This window comes from Oncorhynchus gorbuscha, linkage group LG19 (genome assembly GCF_021184085.1).
Source record: "Oncorhynchus gorbuscha isolate QuinsamMale2020 ecotype Even-year linkage group LG19, OgorEven_v1.0, whole genome shotgun sequence".
In the NCBI taxonomy this organism is placed as follows: domain Eukaryota; kingdom Metazoa; phylum Chordata; class Actinopteri; order Salmoniformes; family Salmonidae; genus Oncorhynchus; species Oncorhynchus gorbuscha.
Window position 1 is genome coordinate 71,858,989 of NC_060191.1, and position 23,078 is coordinate 71,882,066.

General features: G+C 42.3%; 1 protein-coding gene across 1 annotated transcript in view; it reads right to left on the bottom strand.

The window, feature by feature from the left end:
* Nucleotides 1-23,078, bottom strand: part of arrb1 (arrestin, beta 1) — a 77,962-nt gene that overhangs the window by 39,490 nt on the left and 15,394 nt on the right. Inside the window, exons 2-6 of the mRNA XM_046315121.1 lie at nucleotides 13,487-13,517; nucleotides 12,306-12,366; nucleotides 7,593-7,637; nucleotides 1,674-1,870; nucleotides 1,105-1,164 (exon numbers count right to left, since the gene is read on the bottom strand). Coding sequence (XP_046171077.1) covers nucleotides 1,105-1,164; nucleotides 1,674-1,870; nucleotides 7,593-7,637; nucleotides 12,306-12,366; nucleotides 13,487-13,517 — 394 coding nt within the window. The remainder of the gene's footprint in view (nucleotides 1-1,104; nucleotides 1,165-1,673; nucleotides 1,871-7,592; nucleotides 7,638-12,305; nucleotides 12,367-13,486; nucleotides 13,518-23,078) is intronic.

Sequence of the window (23,078 nt, forward strand, 5' to 3'; positions counted from 1 at the left end):
ATCTGTCTCTCATGAGGACCGCCACAGTAAAGGAAGACCCAGAGTTACCGGTCTCTCATGAGGACCGCCACAGTAAACGAAGACCCAGAGGTACCTGTTTCTCATGAGGACCGCCACAGTAAAGGAAGACCCAGAGGTACCTTCCTCTCATGAGGACCGCCACAGTAAAAGAAGACCCAGAGGTACCTCTGCTGCAGAGGATAAGTTCATTAGAGTTTACCAGCCTCAGAAATTGCAGCCCAAATAAATGCTTCACAGAATTCAAGTAACAGACACATCTCAACATCAATTGTTCAGAGGAGACTGCGTGAATCAGGCCTTCATGGTTGAATTGCTGCAAAGAAACCACTTCTAAAGGACACCAATAATAAGACGAGACTTGGTTGAGCTAAGAAACACGAGCAATGGATATTAGACCGGTGGAAATCTGTCCTTTGGTCTGATGAGTCCAAATTGGAGATTTTTGGTTCAAAACTGCTGTGTCTTTGTGAGACGCAGTGTGGATGAAACGGTGATCTCTGCATGTGTAATTCCCACCGTAAAGCATGGAGGAGGAGGTGTGATGGTGCTGTGCTGGCGACACTGTCTGTGATTTATTTCGAATTCAAGACACACTTAACCAGCAGGGCTACCACAGCATTCTGCAGCAATACGCCATCCCATCTGGTTTGGGCTTAGTGAGACTATCATTTGTTTTTCAACAGGACAATGACCCAACACACCTCCAGGCTGTGTACGGGCTATTTGACCAAGAAGGAGAGTGATGGAGTGCTGCATCAGATGACCTGGCCTCCACAATCACCCGACCTCAACCCAATTGATATGGTTTGGAATGAGTCGGACTGCAGAGTGAAGGAAAAGCAGCCGACATGTGCTCAGCATATGTGGGAACTCCTTCAAGACTGTTGGAAAAGCATTCCAGGTGAAGCTGGTTGAGAGAATGCCAAAAGTGTGCAAAACTGTCACCAAGGGAAATTAGTGGCTACTATGAAGAATCTAAAATCTTAAATATATTTTGATTTGTTGAACACTTTTTTGGTTACTACATGATTCCGTAAAACCTTCAACCCAGTAGTGTAGATTTTGGCTGAACCCAATAAGCACCTTCCCTGTGTCCTCTGGTCCAGGCTGCAGGGTAACTGAGCACGGTAAATTCAGTGGAATCTGTCAACAGAAATATGATTTTTTTCAAAATTAGTACTTAAAACAGCTGACAGGAGGTTTACAATTAGGACGAGATCATTGACAGATACATTTTTATCTCATCATCTTATTTATCTTAGACTTATTTCCACTGTAGTCCCTAAAGTACACGGTACCAAAAAACATTACAACATTATACAATTCACATACACCAAAAAACAAAAACAACACCACTAAACACAAAAACAACACCACTAAACACAAAAACAACACCACTAAACACAAAAACAACACCACTAAACACAAAAACAACACCACTAAACACAAAAACAACACCACTAAACACAAAAACACCACCACTAAACACAAAAAATATAATAATAATATAATAATAATAATAATAACACCACCACTAAACACAAAAACAACACCACTAAACACAAAAACACCACCACTAAACACAAAAAACAACACCACTAAACACAAAAACAACTCCTAATAGAGATGGTCACAGTGGTGTTGAACATTACCTCGAAGGTGAAAGGGTGAGCGTGTTCCCCAAGCTTTTTGATCAGGCGTTCTTGAAGGCGAGTTAACCTCTTTTTGTCTTCGGGCACTGGAGGGAAGGCCTGAATGTTTGCCACGAAGAGGTCCTTTCGAAACGTCAAGCCCAGAACATCCAAGTCCTCACGTCCATACCGGAAGGCGCATGTCAACGTCACAAACACTGAGGAGAGAAGAAAAGAGTAAAAGATCGTGAGAAAACTGAGTGGTTCGAGTCCTGAATGCTGATTGGCTGCCAGCCGTGGTATATCAGACCGATATATCAACAAGGCACCTCAGGGGGTTTGTTTAATTATACCTTTTAGAAATGCAATATATTGCTGAAACCACAACCCGTCTAATGACATCATGATGATCAGGCTAAGGAGGTCATGATGACCACTAATGATGTCATGACAAGCAGTTTTGTCCACTGGTGGAATTAAGCTTAATTTCAAGCTGCCATTAGAACACTAGACATTCTCTTTTCACAGCAGACATTCTCTTTTCACAGTAGACATTCTCTTTTCACAGTAGACATTCTCTTTGTACAGCAGACATTCTCTTTTCACAGCAGACATTCTCTTTTCACAGTAGACATTCTCTTTTCACAGTAGACATTCTCTTTTCACAGTAGACATTCTCTTTCCACAGTAGACATTCTCTTTTCACAGTAGACATTCTCTTTCCACAGTAGACATTCTCTTTTCACAGTAGACATTCTCTTTGTACAGTAGACATTCTCTTTTCACAGTAGACATTCTCTTTTCACAGTAGACATTCTCTTTTCACAGTAGACATTCTCTTTGTACAGCAGACATTCTCTTTTCATAGTAGACATTCTCCTTTCACAGTAGACATTCTCTTTTCACAGTAGACATTCTCTTTGTACAGTACACATTCTCTTTTCACAGTACACATTCTCTTTTCACAGTAGACATTCTCTTTGTACAGTAGACATTCTCTTTTCACAGTAGACATTCTCTTTTCACAGTAGACATTCTCTTTGTACAGCAGACATTCTCTTTTCACAGTAGACATTCTCTTTTCACAGTAGACATTCTCTTTGTACAGCAGACATTCTCTTTTCACAGTAGACATTCTCTTTTCACAGTAGACATTCTCTTTTCACAGTAGACATTCTCTTTTCACAGTAGACATTCTCTTTTCACAGTAGACATTCTCTTTTCACAGTAGACATTCTCTTTGTACAGCAGACATTCTCTTTTCACAGTAGACATTCTCTTTGTACAGCAGACATTCTCTTTTCACAGTAGACATTCTCTTTTCACAGTAGACATTCTCTTTGTACAGCAGACATTCTCCTTTCACAGTAGACATTCTCTTTTCACAGTAGACATTCTCTTTGTACAGTAGACATTCTCTTTTCACAGTACACATTCTCTTTTCACAGTAGACATTCTCTTTGTACAGTAGACATTCTCTTTTCACAGTAGACATTCTCTTTTCACAGTAGACATTCTCTTTGTACAGCAGACATTCTCTTTTCACAGTAGACATTCTCTTTTCACAGTAGACATTCTCTTTGTACAGCAGACATTCTCTTTTCACAGTAGACATTCTCTTTTCACAGTAGACATTCTCTTTTCACAGTAGACATTCTCTTTTCACAGTAGACATTCTCTTTTCACAGTAGACATTCTCTTTTCACAGTAGACATTCTCTTTGTACAGCAGACATTCTCTTTGTACAGCAGACATTCTCTTTTCACAGTAGACATCCTCTTTTCACAGTAGACATTCTCTTTTCACAGTAGACATTCTCTTTGTACAGCAGACATTCTCTTTGTACAGCAGACATTCTCTTTTCACAGTAGACATTCTCTTTGTACAGCAGACATTCTCCTTTCACAGCAGACATTCTCTTTTCACAGCAGACATTCTCTTTGTACACTAGACATTCTCCTTTCACAGCAGACATTCTCCTTTCACAGCAAACATTCTCCTTTCACAGCAGACATTCTCTTTTCACAGTAGACATTCTCTTTTCACAGTAGACATTCTCTTTTCACAGTAGACATTCTCTTTTCACAGTAGACATTCTCTTTTCACAGTAGACATTCTCTTTTCACAGTAGACATTCTCTTTGTACAGCAGACATTCTCTTTGTACAGCAGACATTCTCTTTTCACAGTAGACATTCTCTTTTCACAGTAGACATTCTCTTTTCACAGTAGACATTCTCTTTCCACAGTAGACATTCTCTTTTCACAGTAGACATTCTCTTTGTACAGTAGACATTCTCTTTTCACAGTAGACATTCTCTTTTCACAGTAGACATTCTCTTTTCACAGTAGACATTCTCTTTGTACAGCAGACATTCTCTTTTCATAGTAGACATTCTCCTTTCACAGTAGACATTCTCTTTTCACAGTAGACATTCTCTTTGTACAGTAGACATTCTCTTTTCACAGTAGACATTCTCTTTGTACAGTAGACATTCTCTTTTCACAGTAGACATTCTCTTTTCACAGTAGACATTCTCTTTGTACAGCAGACATTCTCTTTTCACAGTAGACATTCTCTTTGTACAGCAGACATTCTCTTTTCACAGTAGACATTCTCTTTTCACAGTAGACATTCTCTTTTCACAGTAGACATTCTCTTTTCACAGTAGACATTCTCTTTTCACAGTAGACATTCTCTTTTCACAGTAGACATTCTCTTTGTACAGCAGACATTCTCTTTGTACAGCAGACATTCTCTTTTCACAGTAGACATCCTCTTTTCACAGTAGACATTCTCTTTTCACAGTAGATATTCTCTTTGTACAGCAGACATTCTCTTTGTACAGCAGACATTCTCTTTTCACAGTAGACATTCTCTTTGTACAGCAGACATTCTCCTTTCACAGCAGACATTCTCTTTTCACAGACATTTCTCTTTGTACACTAGACATTCTCCTTTCACAGCAGACATTCTCCTTTCACAGCAAACATTCTCCTTTCACAGCAGACATTCTCTTTTCACAGTAGACATTCTCTTTTCACAGTAGACATTCTCTTTTCACAGTAGACATTCTCTTTGTACAGCAGACATTCTCTTTGTACAGCAGACATTCTCTTTTCACAGTAGACATTCTCTTTTCACAGTAGACATTCTCTTTTCACAGTAGACATTCTCTTTGTACAGCAGACATTCTCTTTTCACAGTAGACATTCTCTTTTCACAGTAGACATTCTCTTTGTACAGCATTCTCTTTGTACAGACATTCTCTTTGTACAGCAGACATTCTCTTTTCACAGTAGACATTCTCTTTTCACAGTAGACATTCTCTTTTCACAGTAGACATTCTCTTTTCACAGTAGACATTCTCTTTTCACAGTAGACATTCTCTTTTCACAATAGACATTCTCTTTTCACAGTAGACATTCTCTTTTCACAGTAGACATTCTCTTTTCACAGTAGACATTCTCTTTGTACAGCAGACATTCTCTTTTCACAGTAGACATTCTCTTTTTCACAGTAGACATTCTCTTTTCACAGTAGACATTCTCTTTGTACAGCAGACATTCTCTTTGTAGACATTCTCTTTTCACAGACATTCTCTTTTCACAGTAGACATTCTCTTTTCACAGTAGACATTCTCTTTTCACAGTAGACATTCTCTTTTAGACATTCTCTTTTCACAGTAGACATTCTCTTTTCACAATAGACATTCTCTTTTCACAGTAGACATTCTCTTTTTTTCACAGTAGACATTCTCTTTTCACAGTAGACATTCTCTTTTCACAGTAGACATTCTTTTTTCACAGACATTCTCTTTTCAGACATTCTCTTTTCACAGTTCTCTTTTCAGACATTCTCTTTTCACAGTAGACATTCTCTTTTCACAGTAGACATTCTCTTTGTACAGCAGACATTCTCTTTTCACAGTAGACATTCTCTTTTCACAGTAGACATTCTCTTTGTACAGCAGACATTCTCTTTGTACAGCATTCTCTTTTCACAGACATTCTCTTTTCACAGTAGACATTCTCTTTTCACAGTAGACATTCTCTTTTCACAGTAGACATTCTCTTTGTTCTCTTTTCACAGTAGACATTCTCTTTTCACAGTAGACATTCTCTTTTCACAGCAGACATTCTCTTTTCACAGTAGACATTCTCTTTTCACAGTAGACATTCTCTTTTCACAGTAGACATTCTCTTTTCACAGTTCTCTTTGTACAGAGACATTCTCTTTTCACAGTACATTCTCTTTTCACAGTAGACATTCTCTTTTCACAGTAGACATTCTCTTTTCACAGCAGACATTCTCTTTTCACAGTAGACATTCTCTTTTCACAGTAGACATTCTCTTTTCACAGTAGACATTCTCTTTGTAGACATTCTCTTTGTACAGCAGACATTCTCTTTTCACAGTAGACATCCTCTTTTCACAGTAGACATTCTCTTTTCACAGTAGATATTCTCTTTGTACAGCAGACATTCTCTTTGTACAGCAGACATTCTCTTTTCACAGTAGACATTCTCTTTGTACAGCAGACATTCTCCTTTCACAGCAGACATTCTCTTTTCACAGCAGACATTCTCTTTGTACACTAGACATTCTCCTTTCACAGCAGACATTCTCCTTTCACAGCAAACATTCTCCTTTCACAGCAGACATTCTCTTTTCACAGTAGACATTCTCTTTTCACAGTAGACATTCTCTTTTCACAGTAGACATTCTCTTTGTACAGCAGACATTCTCTTTGTACAGCAGACATTCTCTTTTCACAGTAGACATTCTCTTTTCACAGTAGACATTCTCTTTTCACAGTAGACATTCTCTTTGTACAGCAGACATTCTCTTTTCACAGTAGACATTCTCTTTTCACAGTAGACATTCTCTTTGTACAGCAGACATTCTCTTTGTACAGCAGACATTCTCTTTTCACAGTAGACATTTTCTTTTCACAGTAGACATTCTCTTTTCACAGTAGACATTCTCTTTTCACAGTAGACATTCTCTTTTCACAGTAGACATTCTCTTTTCACAGTAGACATTCTCTTTTCACAATAGACATTCTCTTTTCACAGTAGACATTCTCTTTTCACAGTAGACATTCTCTTTTCACAGTAGACATTCTCTTTGTACAGCAGACATTCTCTTTTCACAGTAGACATTCTCTTTTCACAGTAGACATTCTCTTTTCACAGTAGACATTCTCTTTGTACAGCAGACATTCTCTTTGTACAGCAGACATTCTCTTTTCACAGTAGACATTCTCTTTTCACAGTAGACATTCTCTTTTCACAGTAGACATTCTCTTTTCACAGTAGACATTCTCTTTTCACAATAGACATTCTCTTTTCACAGTAGACATTCTCTTTTCACAGTAGACATTCTCTTTTCACAGTAGACATTCTCTTTTCACAGTAGACATTCTTTTTTCACAGTAGACATTCTCTTTTCACAGTAGACATTCTCTTTTCACAGTAGACATTCTCTTTTCACAGTAGACATTCTCTTTGTACAGCAGACATTCTCTTTTCACAGTAGACATTCTCTTTTCACAGTAGACATTCTCTTTGTACAGCAGACATTCTCTTTGTACAGCAGACATTCTCTTTTCACAGTAGACATTCTCTTTTCACAGTAGACATTCTCTTTTCACAGTAGACATTCTCTTTGTACAGTAGACATTCTCTTTTCACAGTAGACATTCTCTTTTCACAGCAGACATTCTCTTTTCACAGTAGACATTCTCTTTTCACAGTAGACATTCTCTTTTCACAGTAGACATTCTCTTTTCACAGCAGACATTCTCTTTTCACAGTAGACATTCTCTTTTCACAGTAGACATTCTCTTTTCACAGTAGACATTCTCTTTTCACAGTAGACATTCTCTTTTCACAGTAGACATTCTCTTTTCACAGTAGACATTCTCTTTTCCAGTACCTTTTCTCTCTTTCAGGTACTCCGGATCTATCAACACCACGCCGTCTGGAAAAATAAGGAGAAGTGAATGTTATCGAGGCGTGTGAAATCAAACACCGTTCATCATCAGAAACAGTAGCCGACTGAACACGGCAAGGTCTCAAGGAAAAAAACTGGTGATTTTCATCAGAAAATGATCGATTATATCACACATCACATACTGCCTGAAGTCACACACACAAAACCCTGCCGACTAAACCACAGTAACTGTATGCTGGGTCGCCCAACCACCACAAGATGTGCTTCTGAATCAACTCAATTACAGAAGAATACTATAATGGGGCATACAGTATACAGAGCAGGGTGGTATAATGGGACATACAGTACACAGAGCAGGGTGGTATAATGGGACATACAGTACACAGAGCAGGGTGGTATAATGGGACATACAGTACACAGAGCAGGGTGGTATAATGGGACATACAGTACACAGAGCAGGGTGGTATAATGGGACATACAGTACACAGAGCAGGGTGGTATAATGGGACATACAGTACACAGAGCAGGGTGGTATAATGGGACATACAGTACACAGAGCAGGGTGGTATAATGGTGGTGGGATAATGGGACATACAGTACACAGAGCAGGTGGTATAATGGGACAGAGCACAGTACACAGAGCAGGGTGGTATAATGGGACATACAGTACACAGAGCAGGGTGGTATAATGGGACATACAGTACACAGAGCAGGGTGGTATAATGGGACATACAGTACACAGAGCAGGGTGGTATAATGGGACATACAGTACACAGAGCAGGGTGGTATAATGGGACATACAGTACACAGAGCAGGGTGGTATAATGGGACATACAGTACACAGAGCAGGGTGGTATAATGGGACATGCAGTACACAGAGCAGGGTGGTGTAATGGGACATACAGTACACAGAGCAGGGTGGTAGAATGGTTTGGGTTGTGTTAACTAGATGAGGTTATGGTTAGGGTTGTGTTAACTAGAGGAGGTTATGGTTAGGGTTGTGTTAACTAGAGGAGGTTATGGTTAGGGTTGTGTTAACTAGAGGAGGTTATGGTTAGGGTTGTGTTAACTAGAGGAGGTTATGGTTAGGGTTGTGTTAACTAGTGGAGGTTATGGTTAGGGTTGTGTTAACTAGTGGAGGTTATGGTTAGGGTTGTGTTAACTAGAAGAGGTTATGGTTAGGGTTGTGTTAACTAGAGGAGGTTATGGTTAGGGTTGTGTTAACTAGAGGAGGTTATGGTTAGGGTTGTGTTAACTAGAGGAGGTTATGGTTAGGGTTGTGTTAACTAGAGGAGGTTATGGTTAGAGTTGTGTTAACTAGAGGAGGTTATGGTTAGAGTTGTGTTAACTAGAGGTTATGGTTAGGGTTGTGTTAACTAGAGGAGGTTAAAGTTAGGGTTGTGTTAACTAGAAGAGGTTATCGTTAGGGTTGTGTTAACTAGAGGTTATGGTTGTGTTAACTAGAGGTTATGGTTTGGGTTATGTCAACTAGAGGTTACGGTTAGGGTTGTGTTAACTAGAGGAGGTTATGGTTAGGGTTGTGTTAACTAGAGGAGGTTATGGTTAGGGTTGTGTTAACTAGAGGAGGTTATGGTTAGGGTTGTGTTATCTAGAGGAGGTTATGGTTAGGGTTGTGTTATCTAGAGGAGGTTATGGTTAGGGTTGTGTTAACTAGAGGAGGTTATGGTTAGGGTTGTGTTATCTAGAGGAGGTTATGGTTAGGGTTGTGTTAACTAGAGGTTATGGTTAGGGTTGTGTTAACTAGAGGAGGTTATGGTTAGGGTTGTGTTAACTAGAAGAGGATATGGTTAGAGTTGTGTTAACTAGGGGAGGTTATGGTTAGGGTTGTGTTAACTAGAGGTTATGGTTAGGGTTGTGTTAACTACAGGAGGTTAAGGTTAGGGTTGTGTTAACTAGAGGAGGTTATGGTTGTGTTAACTAGAGGTTATGGTTAGGGTTGTGTTAACTAGAGGAGGTTATGGTTAGGGTTGTGTTAACTAGAGGAGGTTATGGTTAGGGTTATGTTAACTAGAGGAGGTTATGGTTAGGGTTATGTTAACTAGAGGAGGTTATGGTTAGGGTTGTGTTAACTAGAGGTTATGGTTAGGGTTGTGTTAACTAGAGGAGGTTATGGTTAGGGTTGTGTTATCTAGAGGAGGTTATGGTTAGGGTTGTGTTAACTAGAGACGGTTATGGTTATGGTTGTGTTATCTAGAGGAGGTTATGGTTAGGGTTGTGTTAACTAGAGGTTATGGTTAGGGTTGTGTTAACTAGAGGAGGTTATTGTTAGGGTTGTGTTAACTAGAAGAGGATATGGTTAGGGTTGTATTTACTAGAGGAGGTTATGGTTAGGGTTGTGTTAACTACAGGAGGTTATTGTTAGGGTTGTGTTAACTAGAGGTTATGGTTAGGGTTGTGTTAACTAGAGGAGGTTATGGTTAGGGTTGTGTTAACTAGAGGAGGTTATGGTTAAGGTTGTGTTATCTAGAGGAGGTTATGGTTAGGGTTGTGTTAACTAGAGACGGTTATGGTTATGGTTGTGTTATCTAGAGGAGGTTATGGTTAGGGTTGTGTTAACTAGAGGTTATGGTTAGGGTTGTGTTAACTAGAGGAGGTTATGGTTAGGGTTGTGTTAACTAGAGGAGGTTATTGTTAGGGTTGTGTTAACTAGAGGTTATGGTTAGGGTTGTGTTAACTAGAGGAGGTTATGGTTAGGGTTGTGTTATCTAGAGGAGGTTATGGTTAGGGTTGTGTTAACTAGAGACGGTTATGGTTATGGTTGTGTTATCTAGAGGAGGTTATGGTTAGGGTTGTGTTAACTAGAGGTTATGGTTAGGGTTGTGTTAACTAGAGGAGGTTATTGTTAGGGTTGTGTTAACTAGAAGAGGATATGGTTAGGGTTGTGTTTACTACAGGAGGTTATGGTTAGGGTTGTGTTATCTAGAGGAGGTTATGGTTAGGGTTGTGTTAACTAGAGACGGTTATGGTTAGGGTTGTGTTATCTAGAGGAGGTTATGGTTAGGGTTGTGTTAACTAGAGACGGTTATGGTTATGGTTGTGTTATCTAGAGGAGGTTATGGTTAGGGTTGTGTTAACTAGAGGTTATGGTTAGGGTTGTGTTAACTAGAGGAGGTTATGGTTAGGGTTGTGTTAGCTAGAGGAGTTTATGGTTAGGGTTATGCTAACTAAAGGTTATGGTTAGGGTTGTGTTAACTAGAGGAGGTTATGGTTAGGGTTATGTTAACTAGAGGAGGTTATGGTTAGGGTTATGTTAACTAGAGGAGGTTATGGTTAGGGTTGTGTTAACTAGAGGTTATGGTTAGGGTTGTGTTAACTAGAGGAGGTTATGGTTAGGGTTGTGTTATCTAGAGGAGGTTATGGTTAGGGTTGTGTTAACTAGAGACGGTTATGGTTATGGTTGTGTTATCTAGAGGAGGTTATGGTTAGGGTTGTGTTAACTAGAGGTTATGGTTAGGGTTGTGTTAACTAGAGGAGGTTATTGTTAGGGTTGTGTTAACTAGAAGAGGATATGGTTAGGGTTGTATTTACTAGAGGAGGTTATGGTTAGGGTTGTGTTAACTACAGGAGGTTATTGTTAGGGTTGTGTTAACTAGAGGTTATGGTTAGGGTTGTGTTAACTAGAGGAGGTTATGGTTAGGGTTGTGTTAACTAGAGGAGGTTATGGTTAGGGTTGTGTTATCTAGAGGAGGTTATGTTTAGGGTTGTGTTAACTAGAGGAGGTTATGGTTAGGGTTGTGTTAACTAGAGGTTATGGTTAGGGTTGTGTTAACTAGAGGTTATGGTTAGGGTTGTGTTAACTACAGGAGGTTAAGGTTAGGGTTGTGTTAACTACAGGAGGTTAAGGTTAGGGTTATGTTAACTAGAGGAGGTTATGGCTAGGGCTGTGTTAACTAGAGGTTATGGTTAGGGTTGAGTTAACTAGAGGTTATGGTTAGGGTTGTGTTAACTAGAGGTTATGGTTAGGGTTGTGTTAACTAGAGGTTATGGTTAGGGTTATGTTAACTAGAGGTTATGGTTAGGGTTGTGTTAACTAGAGGTTATGGTTAGGGTTGTGTTAACTAGAGGTTATGGTTAGGGTTATGTTAACTAGAGGTTATGGTTAGGGTTGTGTTAACTAGAGGAGGTTATGGTTAGGGTTGTGTTAACTAGAGGTTATGGTTAGGGTTGTGTTAACTAGAGGTTATGGTTAGGGTTGTGTTAACTAGAGGTTATGGTTAGGTTTGTGTTAACTAGAGGTTATGGTTAGGGTTGTGTTAACTAGAGGTTATGGTTAGGGTTGTGTTAACTAGAGGTTATGTTTAGGGTTGTGTTAACTAGGGGTTATGGTTAGGGTTGTGTTAACTAGAGGTTATGGTTAGGGTTGTGTTAACTAGAGGTTATGGTTAGGGTTGTGTTAACTAGAGATTATGGTTAGGGTTGTGTTAACTAGAGGTTATGGTTAGGTTTGTGTTAACTAGAGGTTATGGTTAGGGTTGTGTTAACTAGAGGTTATGGTTAGGGTTGTGTTAACTAGAGGTTATGGTTAGGTTTGTGTTAACTAGAGGAGAATATGGTTAGGGTTGTGTTAACTAGAGGTTATGGTTAGGGTTGTGTTAACTAGAGGTTATGGTTAGGGTTGTGTTAACTAGAGGTTATGGTTAGGGTTGTGTTAACTAGAGGTTAGGGTTGTCTTACCTACGGGTTCCACCAGGTCAACGTGGTCCACAAAGTCCCTCTTCCCCAGGTACACTGTGAGCTGAGGATGACAACAGTGGCTTTCAGACAATAGTGTTATGAGATAACGAGTTTAAGTACCAGATTTCACGGTTCTAAAAAGTCAAATATCATAAATATTTTCTGGACTAAAATATCACATAAAAAAGTAATAATTTAAACATACAAACACAAGAAAGTGTATATGTTACAATTGTCTCAACTGTGTAAATATTGATGAATAAATGATTTCATAAAGAGGAAGTATCTTCAGGCTTCTGTAAGTATTTCTCTCTACGAACATTAACTATGTCTGTCCCCAATATCCCCTGTTCACCCTGTGGTTGACCAGGAGAACTCTGCTTAGAATCCTGTTTAGAGCCCTGAGTAGAACCCTGTTTAGACCCTGAGTAGAACCCTGTTTAGAACCCTGAGTAGAACCCTGTTTAGACCCTGAGTAGAACCCTGTTTAGAACCCTGAGTAGAACCCTGTTTAGAACCCTGAGTAGAACCCTGATTAATAACCTGTGTGGAACCCTGTTTAGAACCCTGTTTAGAACCTTGTGGAGAACTATATTAAGAACCCTGTGTGGATCCCTGTGAAGCACCCTGTGGACAACCCTGTTTAGAACAATGTGGAGAACCCGGAGTAGAACCATGTGTGGAACCCTGTTTAGAACCCTGTGTAGAATCCTGACACGACCAGCTAGCTAAAGAGAGCAGGAGCTGAGTCAGCTCCAGGCAACTGCTTCATATTCTTCCCACAGTCTCTGCTGCTGTGAGGACCGGTACATCAGACAGCCATCTACTCTGCTGTGGCCTACAGACTACTTCCTATACAAGGAGACACAGGCATGACCCAGCCAGCACCGCCCTGCCAGCACCGCCCAGCCAGCACGGCCCAGACAGGAGAATCACAGCTCTTAGCAGAGTCCTATAGCTGGAGAGTCTGATAGTTAGTATAGCTGCTATCTCCAGCTATCAGATAGGTAGTTATTATAGCTGCTATCTCCAGCTATCAGATAGTTAGTTATTATAGCTGCTATCTCCAGCTATCAGATAGGTAGTTATTATAGCTGCTATCTCCAGCTATCAGATAGTTAGTTATTATAGCTGCTATCTCCAGCTATCAGATAGTTAGTTAATAACAAAGTATAACTCACCTTTCCATTGGGACTTGCTTTTTTGAATACCCTGAAAAAGGACACAGAGAGACAGAGAGAGATAGAAAGAGAGAGGGGGAGAGAGAGAGAGAGAGAGAGAGAGATGGGGGGAGAGAGAGAGAGAGAGAGGGTGGGAGAGAGACGAGGGAGAGAGAGAGAGAGATGGGGGGAGAGAGAGATGGGGGGAGAGCGAGATGGGGGAGGGAGAGAGAGATGGGGGGGAGAGCGAGATGGGGGAGGGAGAGAGAGAGACGGGGGAGAGAGAGAGAGAGACGGGGGAGAGAGAGAGGGGGGAGAGAGAGAGAGACGGGGGAGAGAGAGACGGGGAGAGAGAGAGATGGGGGGAGAGAGAGAGAGATGGGGGGGGAGGGAGAGAGAGAGACGGGGGAGAGAGAGAGACGGGGGAGAGAGAGACGACGGGGGAGAGGGAGAGATGGGAGAGAGAGAGACGGGGGAGAGAGAGAGACGGGGGAGAGAGAGAGGTGGGAGAGAGAGGGACGGGGGAGTTGAGAGAGACGGGGAGAGAGAGTTTCTTCGGGGGAGAGAGAGAGAGACGGGGGAGAGAGAGAGAGACGGGGGAGAGAGAGAGAGACGGGGAGAGAGAGAGAGACGGGGGAGGGAGAGAGAGAGATTTAGGAGTTGATATCATTTCTCAATCAGTTTCTTCATTCAAATAAAAAACGAAACCAAACTAGATTGCAACAATGACCATTCAAACCAAAAGAATATCTTGATGTGGCCATATTTGGCCAGTCAGACTGTACCAGGTCCATATTTGGTCAGTCAGACTGTACCAGGTCGATATTTGGCCAGTCAGACAGTACCAGGTCCATATTTGGTCAGTCAGACTGTACCAGGTCCATATTTGGCCAGTCAGACTGTACCAGTTCCATATTTGGCCAGTCAGACTGTACCAGTTTCATATTTGTCCAGTCCTTAGACTGTACTAGTTGCCTCCATTGGCCTCCAGCCTTAGATTGTAGGTTATATAATGCTGTGCCATACTAGATCACACTAAGGTTATTATAGTACAATTGGAAAAACTGTTTCTTTTTTTCTAATGGGGTTTTCGAGCTTCTGAATCTGGTGGTTAAATGCTTGGGTCTTACCTGAAACCTGATAGGACCATAGGAGTGAACAATGGCAGCAGCAAACCCAACACCAGCAGTGGTCGGTCGCAAAAAGCCAATGCCACGTGTGGGATTATTTTGAGTACATTGAACACTGCAATATTCAGTGTTTGTATGAAATGTGTAAAGGTGACGTGAATGTCATATGATGTTATATGATGTTAATATTAGTTAACACTAGTTAATACTAGCTACCTGGTTAAATAAAGGTGTTCTCAACTAGCCTACCTGGTTAAATAAAGGTGTTCTCAACTAGCCTACCTGGTTAAATAAAGGTGTTCTCAACTAGCCTACCTGGTTAAATGAAGGTGTTCTCAACTAGCCTACCTGGTTAAATAAAGGTGTTCTCAACTAGCCTACCTGGTTAAATAAAGGTGTTCTCAACTAGCCTACCTGGTTAAATAAAGGTGTTCTCAACTAGCCTACCTGGTTAAATAAAGGTGTTCTCAACTAGCCTACCTGGTTAAATAAAGGTGTTCTCAACTAGCCTACCTGGTTAAATAAAGGTGTTCTCAACTAGCCTACCTGGTTAAATAAAGGTGTTCTCAACTAGCCTACCTGGTTAAATAAAGGTGTTCTCAACTAGCCTACCTGGTTAAATAAAGGTGTTCTCAACTAGCCTACCTGGTTAAATAAAGGTGTTCTCAACTAGCCTACCTGGTTAAATAAAGGTGTTCTCAACTAGCCTACCTGGTTAAATAAAGGTGTTCTCAACTAGCCTACCTGGTTAAATAAAGGTGTTCTCAACTAGCCTACCTGGTTAAATAAAGGTGTTCTCAACTAGCCTACCTGGTTAAATAAAGGTGTTCTCAACTAGCCTACCTGGTTAAATAAAGGTGTTCTCAACTAGCCTACCTGGTTAAATAAAGGTGTTCTCAACTAGCCTACCTGGTTAAATAAAGGTGTTCTCAACTAGCCTACCTGGTTAAATAAAGGTGTTCTCAACTAGCCTACCTGGTTAAATAAAGGAGAAATAAATAAATAAATACAAATGTCACATAGTACTGGAGTACCTCTGCTATAGGCCTACAACACATAAATGTCTCCTAACCTACCATGTACTGGAGTACCTCTGCTATAGGCCTACAACACATAAATGTCTCCTAACCTACCATGTACTGGAGTACCTCTGCTATAGGCCTACAACACATAAATGTCTCCTAACCTACCATGTACTGGAGTACCTCTGCTATAGGCCTACAACACATACATGTCTCCTAACCTACCATGTACTGGAGTACCTCTGCTATAGGCCCACAACACATAAATGTCTCCTAACCTACCATGTACTGGAGTACCTCTGCTATAGGCCTACAACACATGAATGTCTCCTAACCTACCATGTACTGGAGTACCTCTGCTATAGGCCTACAACACATACATGTCTCCTAACCTACCATGTACTGGAGTACCTCTGCTATAGGCCCACAACACATAAATGTCTCCTAACCTACCATGTACTGGAGTACCTCTGCTATAGGCCTACAACACATAAATGTCTCCTAACCTACCATGTACTGGAGTACCTCTGCTATAGGCCTACAACACATAAATGTCTCCTAACCTACCATGTACTGGAGTACCTCTGCTATAGGCCTACAACACATAAATGTCTCCTAACCTACCATGTACTGGAGTACCTCTGCTATAGGCCTACAACACATAAATGTCTCCTAACCTACCATGTACTGGAGTACCTCTGCTATAGGCCTACAACACATAAATGTCTTCTAACCTACCATGTACTGGAGTACCTCTGCTATAGGCCTACAACACATGAATGTCTCCTAACCTACCATGTACTGAAGTACCTCTGCTATAGGCCTACAACACATACATGTCTCCTAACCTACCATGTACTGGAGTACCTCTGCTATAGGCCTACAACACATAAATGTCTCCTAACCTACCATGTATAAAGCTACTTTCTGTCACTAACACTAAATCATATAAAAAAATATATAATATATATTTTTTCAAATTGAAATATTTGAGCCAGTACATCAGGAAAATAATCCTACAGCACGTCAGGAAATGTTAATTATAATGTGGATTGTAAATAATGGACATTGTAATGGTTGATACGTTTTTCGTTAGTGTAAATTAAGTTTGAAAGTGAAAAGTGGAAATTACAAATACACTAAAAGTCAAATACACTACAAGTTTGCATTTCCTGCTAATGCAATGAAATAAGTACAAAATAATACTAACCTGAAAAAAAAATGAAAAAAAAAATCACACACACCCACGTGACGCGTTTACAATACCGCGTTCGTAAATACAACATTATTTGTTAGACCAAACGGGAAAACGTCTGTGTGAGCATTTGAAATAAGATCAAAATTAGCGGGATCAACTAGCGGGATCAACTAGCGGGATCAACAAAAAATGTTATCTAGGTAGTCCAACATTGTCCCAGACATGCAACCATCCCAGGGTGGGGGAGAAAGGACGGTCTTTTGCCAGCCACATCCCAAGCAGTTGCACCTGATTCATCCTAGTTAGTCAAAATACAGAATCAGAATCAAGCATTTTGTCAACGTCGATGACAGTTTGGAAACTGGAGGTAGGCTGTTTCTCTGCTACGTTGGGAAGTCACTCACAAATGTATCTTTGATACTGATGTTATTAGCAACTTCTGGGGACAGTGTGGGGTAGCTACTGTAATTAGCTTTAGCTTGGTACCAAGCACCAATGCAACCAGACTGAAAACAATGACCAGAAACTGCAATAATTTAAAATATTTTTTAGCAATGATTTAGGAATCCATGTGTCTAAGTATTACAGTCTAATCCATGTGTCTAAGTATTATAGTGTAATCCATGTGTCTAAGTATTATAGTGTAATCCATGTGTCTAAGTATTATAGTGTAATCCATGTGTCTAAGTATTACAGTCTAATCCATGTGTCTAAGTATTACAGTCTAATCCATGTGTCTAAGTATTACAGTCTAATCCATGTGTCTAAGTATTACAGTCTAATCCATGTGTCTAAGTATTACAGTCTAATCCATGTGTCTAAGTATTACAGTCTAATCCATGTGTCTAAGTATTACAGTCTAATCCATGTGTCTAAGTATTACAGTCTAATCCATGTGTCTAAGTATTACAGTCTAATCCATGTGTCTAAGTATTATAGTCTAATCCATGTGTCTAAGTATTACAGTCTAATCCATGTGTCTAAGTATTACAGTCTAATCCATGTGTCTAAGTATTACAGTCTAATCCATGTGTCTAAGTATTACAGTCTAATCCATGTGTCTAAGTAGTATAGTCTAATCCATGTGTCTAAATATTACAGTCTAATCCATGTGTCTAAGTATTACAGTCTAATCCATGTGTCTAAGTATTACAGTCTAATCCATGTGTCTAAGTATTACAGTCTAATCCATGTGTCTAAGTATTACAGTCTAATCCATGTGTCTAAGTATTACAGTCTAATCCATGTGTCTAAGTATTACAGTCTAATCCATGTGTCTAAGTATTACAGTCTAATCCATGTGTCTAAGTATTACAGTCTAATCCATGTGTCTAAGTATTACAGTCTAATCCATGTGTCTAAGTATTACAGTCTAATCCATGTGTCTAAGTAGTATAGTCTAATCCATGTGTCTAAATATCTAATCCATGTGTCTAAATATCTAATCCATGTGTCTAAGTATTACAGTCTAATCCATGTGTCTAAGTATTACAGTCTAATCCATGTGTCTAAGTATTACAGTCTAATCCATGTGTCTAAGTATTACAGTCTAATCCATGTGTCTAAGTATTACAGTCTAATCCATGTGTCTAAGTATTACAGTCTAATCCATGTGTCTAAGTATTACAGTCTAATCCATGTGTCTACGTATTACAGTCTAATCCATGTGTCTAAGTATTACAGTCTAATCCATGTGTCTACGTATTACAGTCTAATCCATGTGTCTAAGTATTACAGTCTAATCCATGTGTCTAAGTATTACAGTCTAATCCATGTGTCTAAGTATTATAGTCTAATCCATGTGTCTAAGTATTACAGTCTAATCCATGTGTCTAAGTATTACAGTCTAATCCATGTGGAATAACTCTGTAAAGAATGAATGAACGTGTCAAATGATCAGGGTGACATGCAGTCATACTCCCTCCCTGTCCTCCCTCTCTCCCTCCCTGTCCTCCCTCTCTCCCTCCCTGTCCTCCCTCTCTCCCTCCCTGTCCTCCCTCTCTCCCTCCCTGTCATTCCTCCCAGTCCTCCCTCCCTCTCTCCCTCCCTGTCATTCCTCCCTCTCTCCCTCCCTCCCTCTCTCCCTCCCTGTCCTCCCTCTCTCCCTCCCTGTCCTCCCTCTCTCCCTCCCTGTCATTCCCCCTCTCTCCCTCCCTCCCTCTCTCCCTCCCTGTCCTCCCTCTCTCCCTCCCTGTCCTCCCTCCCTCCCTCTCTCCCTCCCTGTCATTCCTCCCTCTCTCCCTCCCTCCCCCTCTCCCTCCCTGTCCTCTGTCATTCCTCCCTCTCTCCCTCCCTGTCATTCCTCCCAGTCCTCCCTCCCTGTCATTCCTCCCAGTCCTCCCTCCCTCTCTCCCTCCCTGTCATTCCTCCCTCTCTCCCTCCCTGTCCTCCCTCCCTCTCTCCCTCTCTCCCTCCCTGTCCTCCCTCCCTCCCTCTCTCCCTCCCTCCCTGTCCTCCCTCTCTCCCTCCCTGTCATTCCTCCCTCTCTCCCTCCCTGTCCTCCCTCCCTCCCTCTCTCCCTCCCTGTCCTCCCTCTCTCCCTCCTTGTCCTCCCTCCCTCCCTCTCTCCCTCCCTGTCCTCCCTCCCTCCCTGTCCTCCCTCTCTCCCTCCCTGTCCTCCCTCCCTCCCTTTCTCCCTCCCTGTCCTCCCTCTCTCCCTCCCTCCCTCTCTCCCTCCCTGTCCTCCCTCTCTCCCTCCCTGTCATTCCTCCCTCTCTCCCTCCCTGTCCTCCCTCTCTCCCTCCCTGTCATTCCTCCCTCTCTCCCTCCCTCCCAGCCCCTGGTCCTCTACTCTGGACAGTAACAAGAGGAAGTAGGGGCTGGTCCTCTACTCTGCTCTGGACAGTAACAAGAGGAAGTAGGGGCTGGTCCTCTACACTGCTCTGGACAGTAACAAGAGGAAGTAGGGGCTGGTCCTCTACTCTGGACAGTAACTATAGATAATAAACAGTGAGTAGCAGCAGTGTAAAAACAAAGGGGGGGGTCAATGTAAATAGTCCGGGTGGCCATTTCATCAAGGCCATTGGATGAAACCCGGAACATATTCCAGTCTGTGCTAGCAAAAAGCAAAACAGTCCTGCAGTGTAGCATCTGCATTATCTGACCACTTCCTTATTGAGTGAGTCACTGGTACTTCCTGGTTGAGTTTTTGCTTGTAAGCAGGAATCAGGAGGATTGAATTATGGTCAGATTTTCCAAATGGAGAGCAAGGGAGAGCGTTGAATGCATCTCTGTGTGAGTTTTTTTTCCTCTGGTTGCACATGTGACATGCTGGTAGAAATGAGGTGACACGGATTTAAGTTTGCCTGCATTAAAGTCCCCGGCCACTGGGGGCGCCGCTTCTTGATGAGCATTTTCTTGTTTGCTTGTTGCCTTATACAGGTCGTTGAGTGGCCTTATACAGCTCGTTGAGTGGCCTTATACAGCTGGTTGAGAGCAGTCTTAGTGCCAGCATCGGTTTGTGGTGGTAAATAGACAGCTACGAAAAATATAGATGAGAACTCTCTTGGTAAATAAATAGTGTGGTCTACAGCTTATCATTAGGTTCTCTACCTCAGATGAGCAATACCTTGAGACTTCTTTAATTTAAAAAATTGCGCACCAGCTGGTATTGACAAATAGACACACAACACCACCCCTCGTCTTACCAGACGTAGCTGTTCTGTCCTGCCGATGAAAAACCAGCCAACTGTATATTATCCGTGTTGTCGTTCAACCACGACTCGGTGAAACATGAGATATTACAGGTTTTAATGTCCTGTTGGTAGTCTCGAACGGAAATCATCCAGTTTATTCTCCAGTGAATGCATGTTGGCCAATAGAACGGATGGTAGAGGCGGGTTACCCACACTATTGGCCAATAGAACAGATGGTAGAGGCGGGTTACCCACTCTGTTGGCCAATAGAACGGATGGTAGAGGCGGGTTACCCACTCTGTTGGCCAATAGAACGGATGGTAGAGGCGGGTTACCCACTCTATTGGCCAATAGAACGGATGGTAGAGGTGGGTTACCCACTCTGTTGGCCAATAGAACGGATGGTAGAGGCGGGTTACCCACTCTATTGGCCAATAGAACGGATGGTAGAGGCGGGTTACCCACTCTATTGGCCAATAGAACGGATGGTAGAGGCGGGTTACCCACTCTGTTGGCCAATAGAACGGATGGTAGAGGTGGGTTACCCACTCTGTTGGCCAATAGAACGGATGGTAGAGGCGGGTTACCCACTCTATTGGCCAATAGAACGGATGGTAGAGGCGGGTTACCCACTCTATTGGCCAATAGAACGGATGGTAGAGGTGGGTTACCCACTCTATTGGCCAATAGAACGGATGGTAGAGGCGGGATACCCACTCTATTGGCCAATAGAACGGATGGTAGAGGTGGGTTACCCACTCTATTGGCCAATAGAACGGATGGTAGAGGTGGGTTACCCACTCTATTAGCCAATAGGATGGATGGTAGAGGCGGGTTACCCACTCTATTGGCCAATAGAACGGATGGTAGAGGTGGGTTACCCACTCTATTGGCCAATAGGATGGATGGTAGAGGCGGGTTACCCACTCTATTGGCCAATAGGATGGATGGTAGAGGCGGGTTACCCACTCTATTGGCCAATAGAACAGATGGTAGAGGCGGGTTACCCACTCTATTGGCCAATAGAACGGATGGTAGAGGTGGGTTACCCACTCTATTGGCAAATAGAACGGATGGTAGAGGCGGGTTACCCACTCTATTGGCCAATAGAACGGATGGTAGAGGTGGGTTACCCACTCTATTGGCCAATAGAACGGATGGTAGAGGCGGGTTACCCACTCTATTGGCCAATAGAACGGATGGTAGAGGCGGGTTACCCACTCTATTGGCCAATAGGATGGATGGTAGAGGCGGGTTACCCACTCTATTGGCCAATAGAACGGATGGTAGAGGTGGGTTACCCACTCTATTGGCCAATAGGATGGATGGTAGAGGCGGGTTACCCACTCTATTGGCCAATAGGATGGATGGTAGAGGCGGGTTACCCACTCTATTGGCCAATAGAACAGATGGTAGAGGCGGGTTACCCACTCTATTGGCCAATAGAACGGATGGTAGAGGTGGGTTACCCACTCTATTGGCCAATAGAACGGATGGTAGAGGCGGGTTACCCACTCTATTGGCCAATAGAACGGATGGTAGAGGTGGGTTACCCACTCTATTGGCCAATAGAACGGATGGTAGAGGCGGGTTACCCACTCTATTGGCCAATAGAACGGATGGTAGAGGTGGGTTACCCACTCTATTGGCCAATAGAACGGATGGTAGAGGCGGGTTACCCACTCTATTGGCCAATAGAACGGATGGTAGAGGTGGGTTACCCACTCTATTGGCCAATAGGATGGATGGTAGAGGCGGGTTACCCACTATTGGCCAATAGGATGGATGGTAGAGGCGGGTTACCCACTCTATTGGCCAATAGAACGGATGGTAGAGGTGGGTTACCCACTCTATTGGCCAATAGAACAGATGGTAGAGGCGGGTTACCCACTCTGTTGGCCAATAGAACGGATGGTAGAGGCGGGTTACCCACTCTGTTGGCCAATAGAACGGATGGTAGAGGCGGGTTACCCACTCTATTGGCCAATAGAACGGATGGTAGAGGTGGGTTACCCACTCTGTTGGCCAATAGAACGGATGGTAGAGGCGGGTTACCCACTCTATTGGCCAATAGAACGGATGGTAGAGGCGGGTTACCCACTCTATTGGCCAATAGAACGGATGGTAGAGGCGGGTTACCCACTCTGTTGGCCAATAGAACGGATGGTAGAGGTGGGTTACCCACTCTGTTGGCCAATAGAACGGATGGTAGAGGCGGGTTACCCACTCTATTGGCCAATAGAACGGATGGTAGAGGCGGGTTACCCACTCTATTGGCCAATAGAACGGATGGTAGAGGTGGGTTACCCACTCTATTGGCCAATAGAACGGATGGTAGAGGCGGGATACCCACTCTATTGGCCAATAGAACGGATGGTAGAGGTGGGTTACCCACTCTATTGGCCAATAGAACGGATGGTAGAGGTGGGTTACCCACTCTATTAGCCAATAGGATGGATGGTAGAGGCGGGTTACCCACTCTATTGGCCAATAGAACGGATGGTAGAGGTGGGTTACCCACTCTATTGGCCAATAGGATGGATGGTAGAGGCGGGTTACCCACTCTATTGGCCAATAGGATGGATGGTAGAGGCGGGTTACCCACTCTATTGGCCAATAGAACAGATG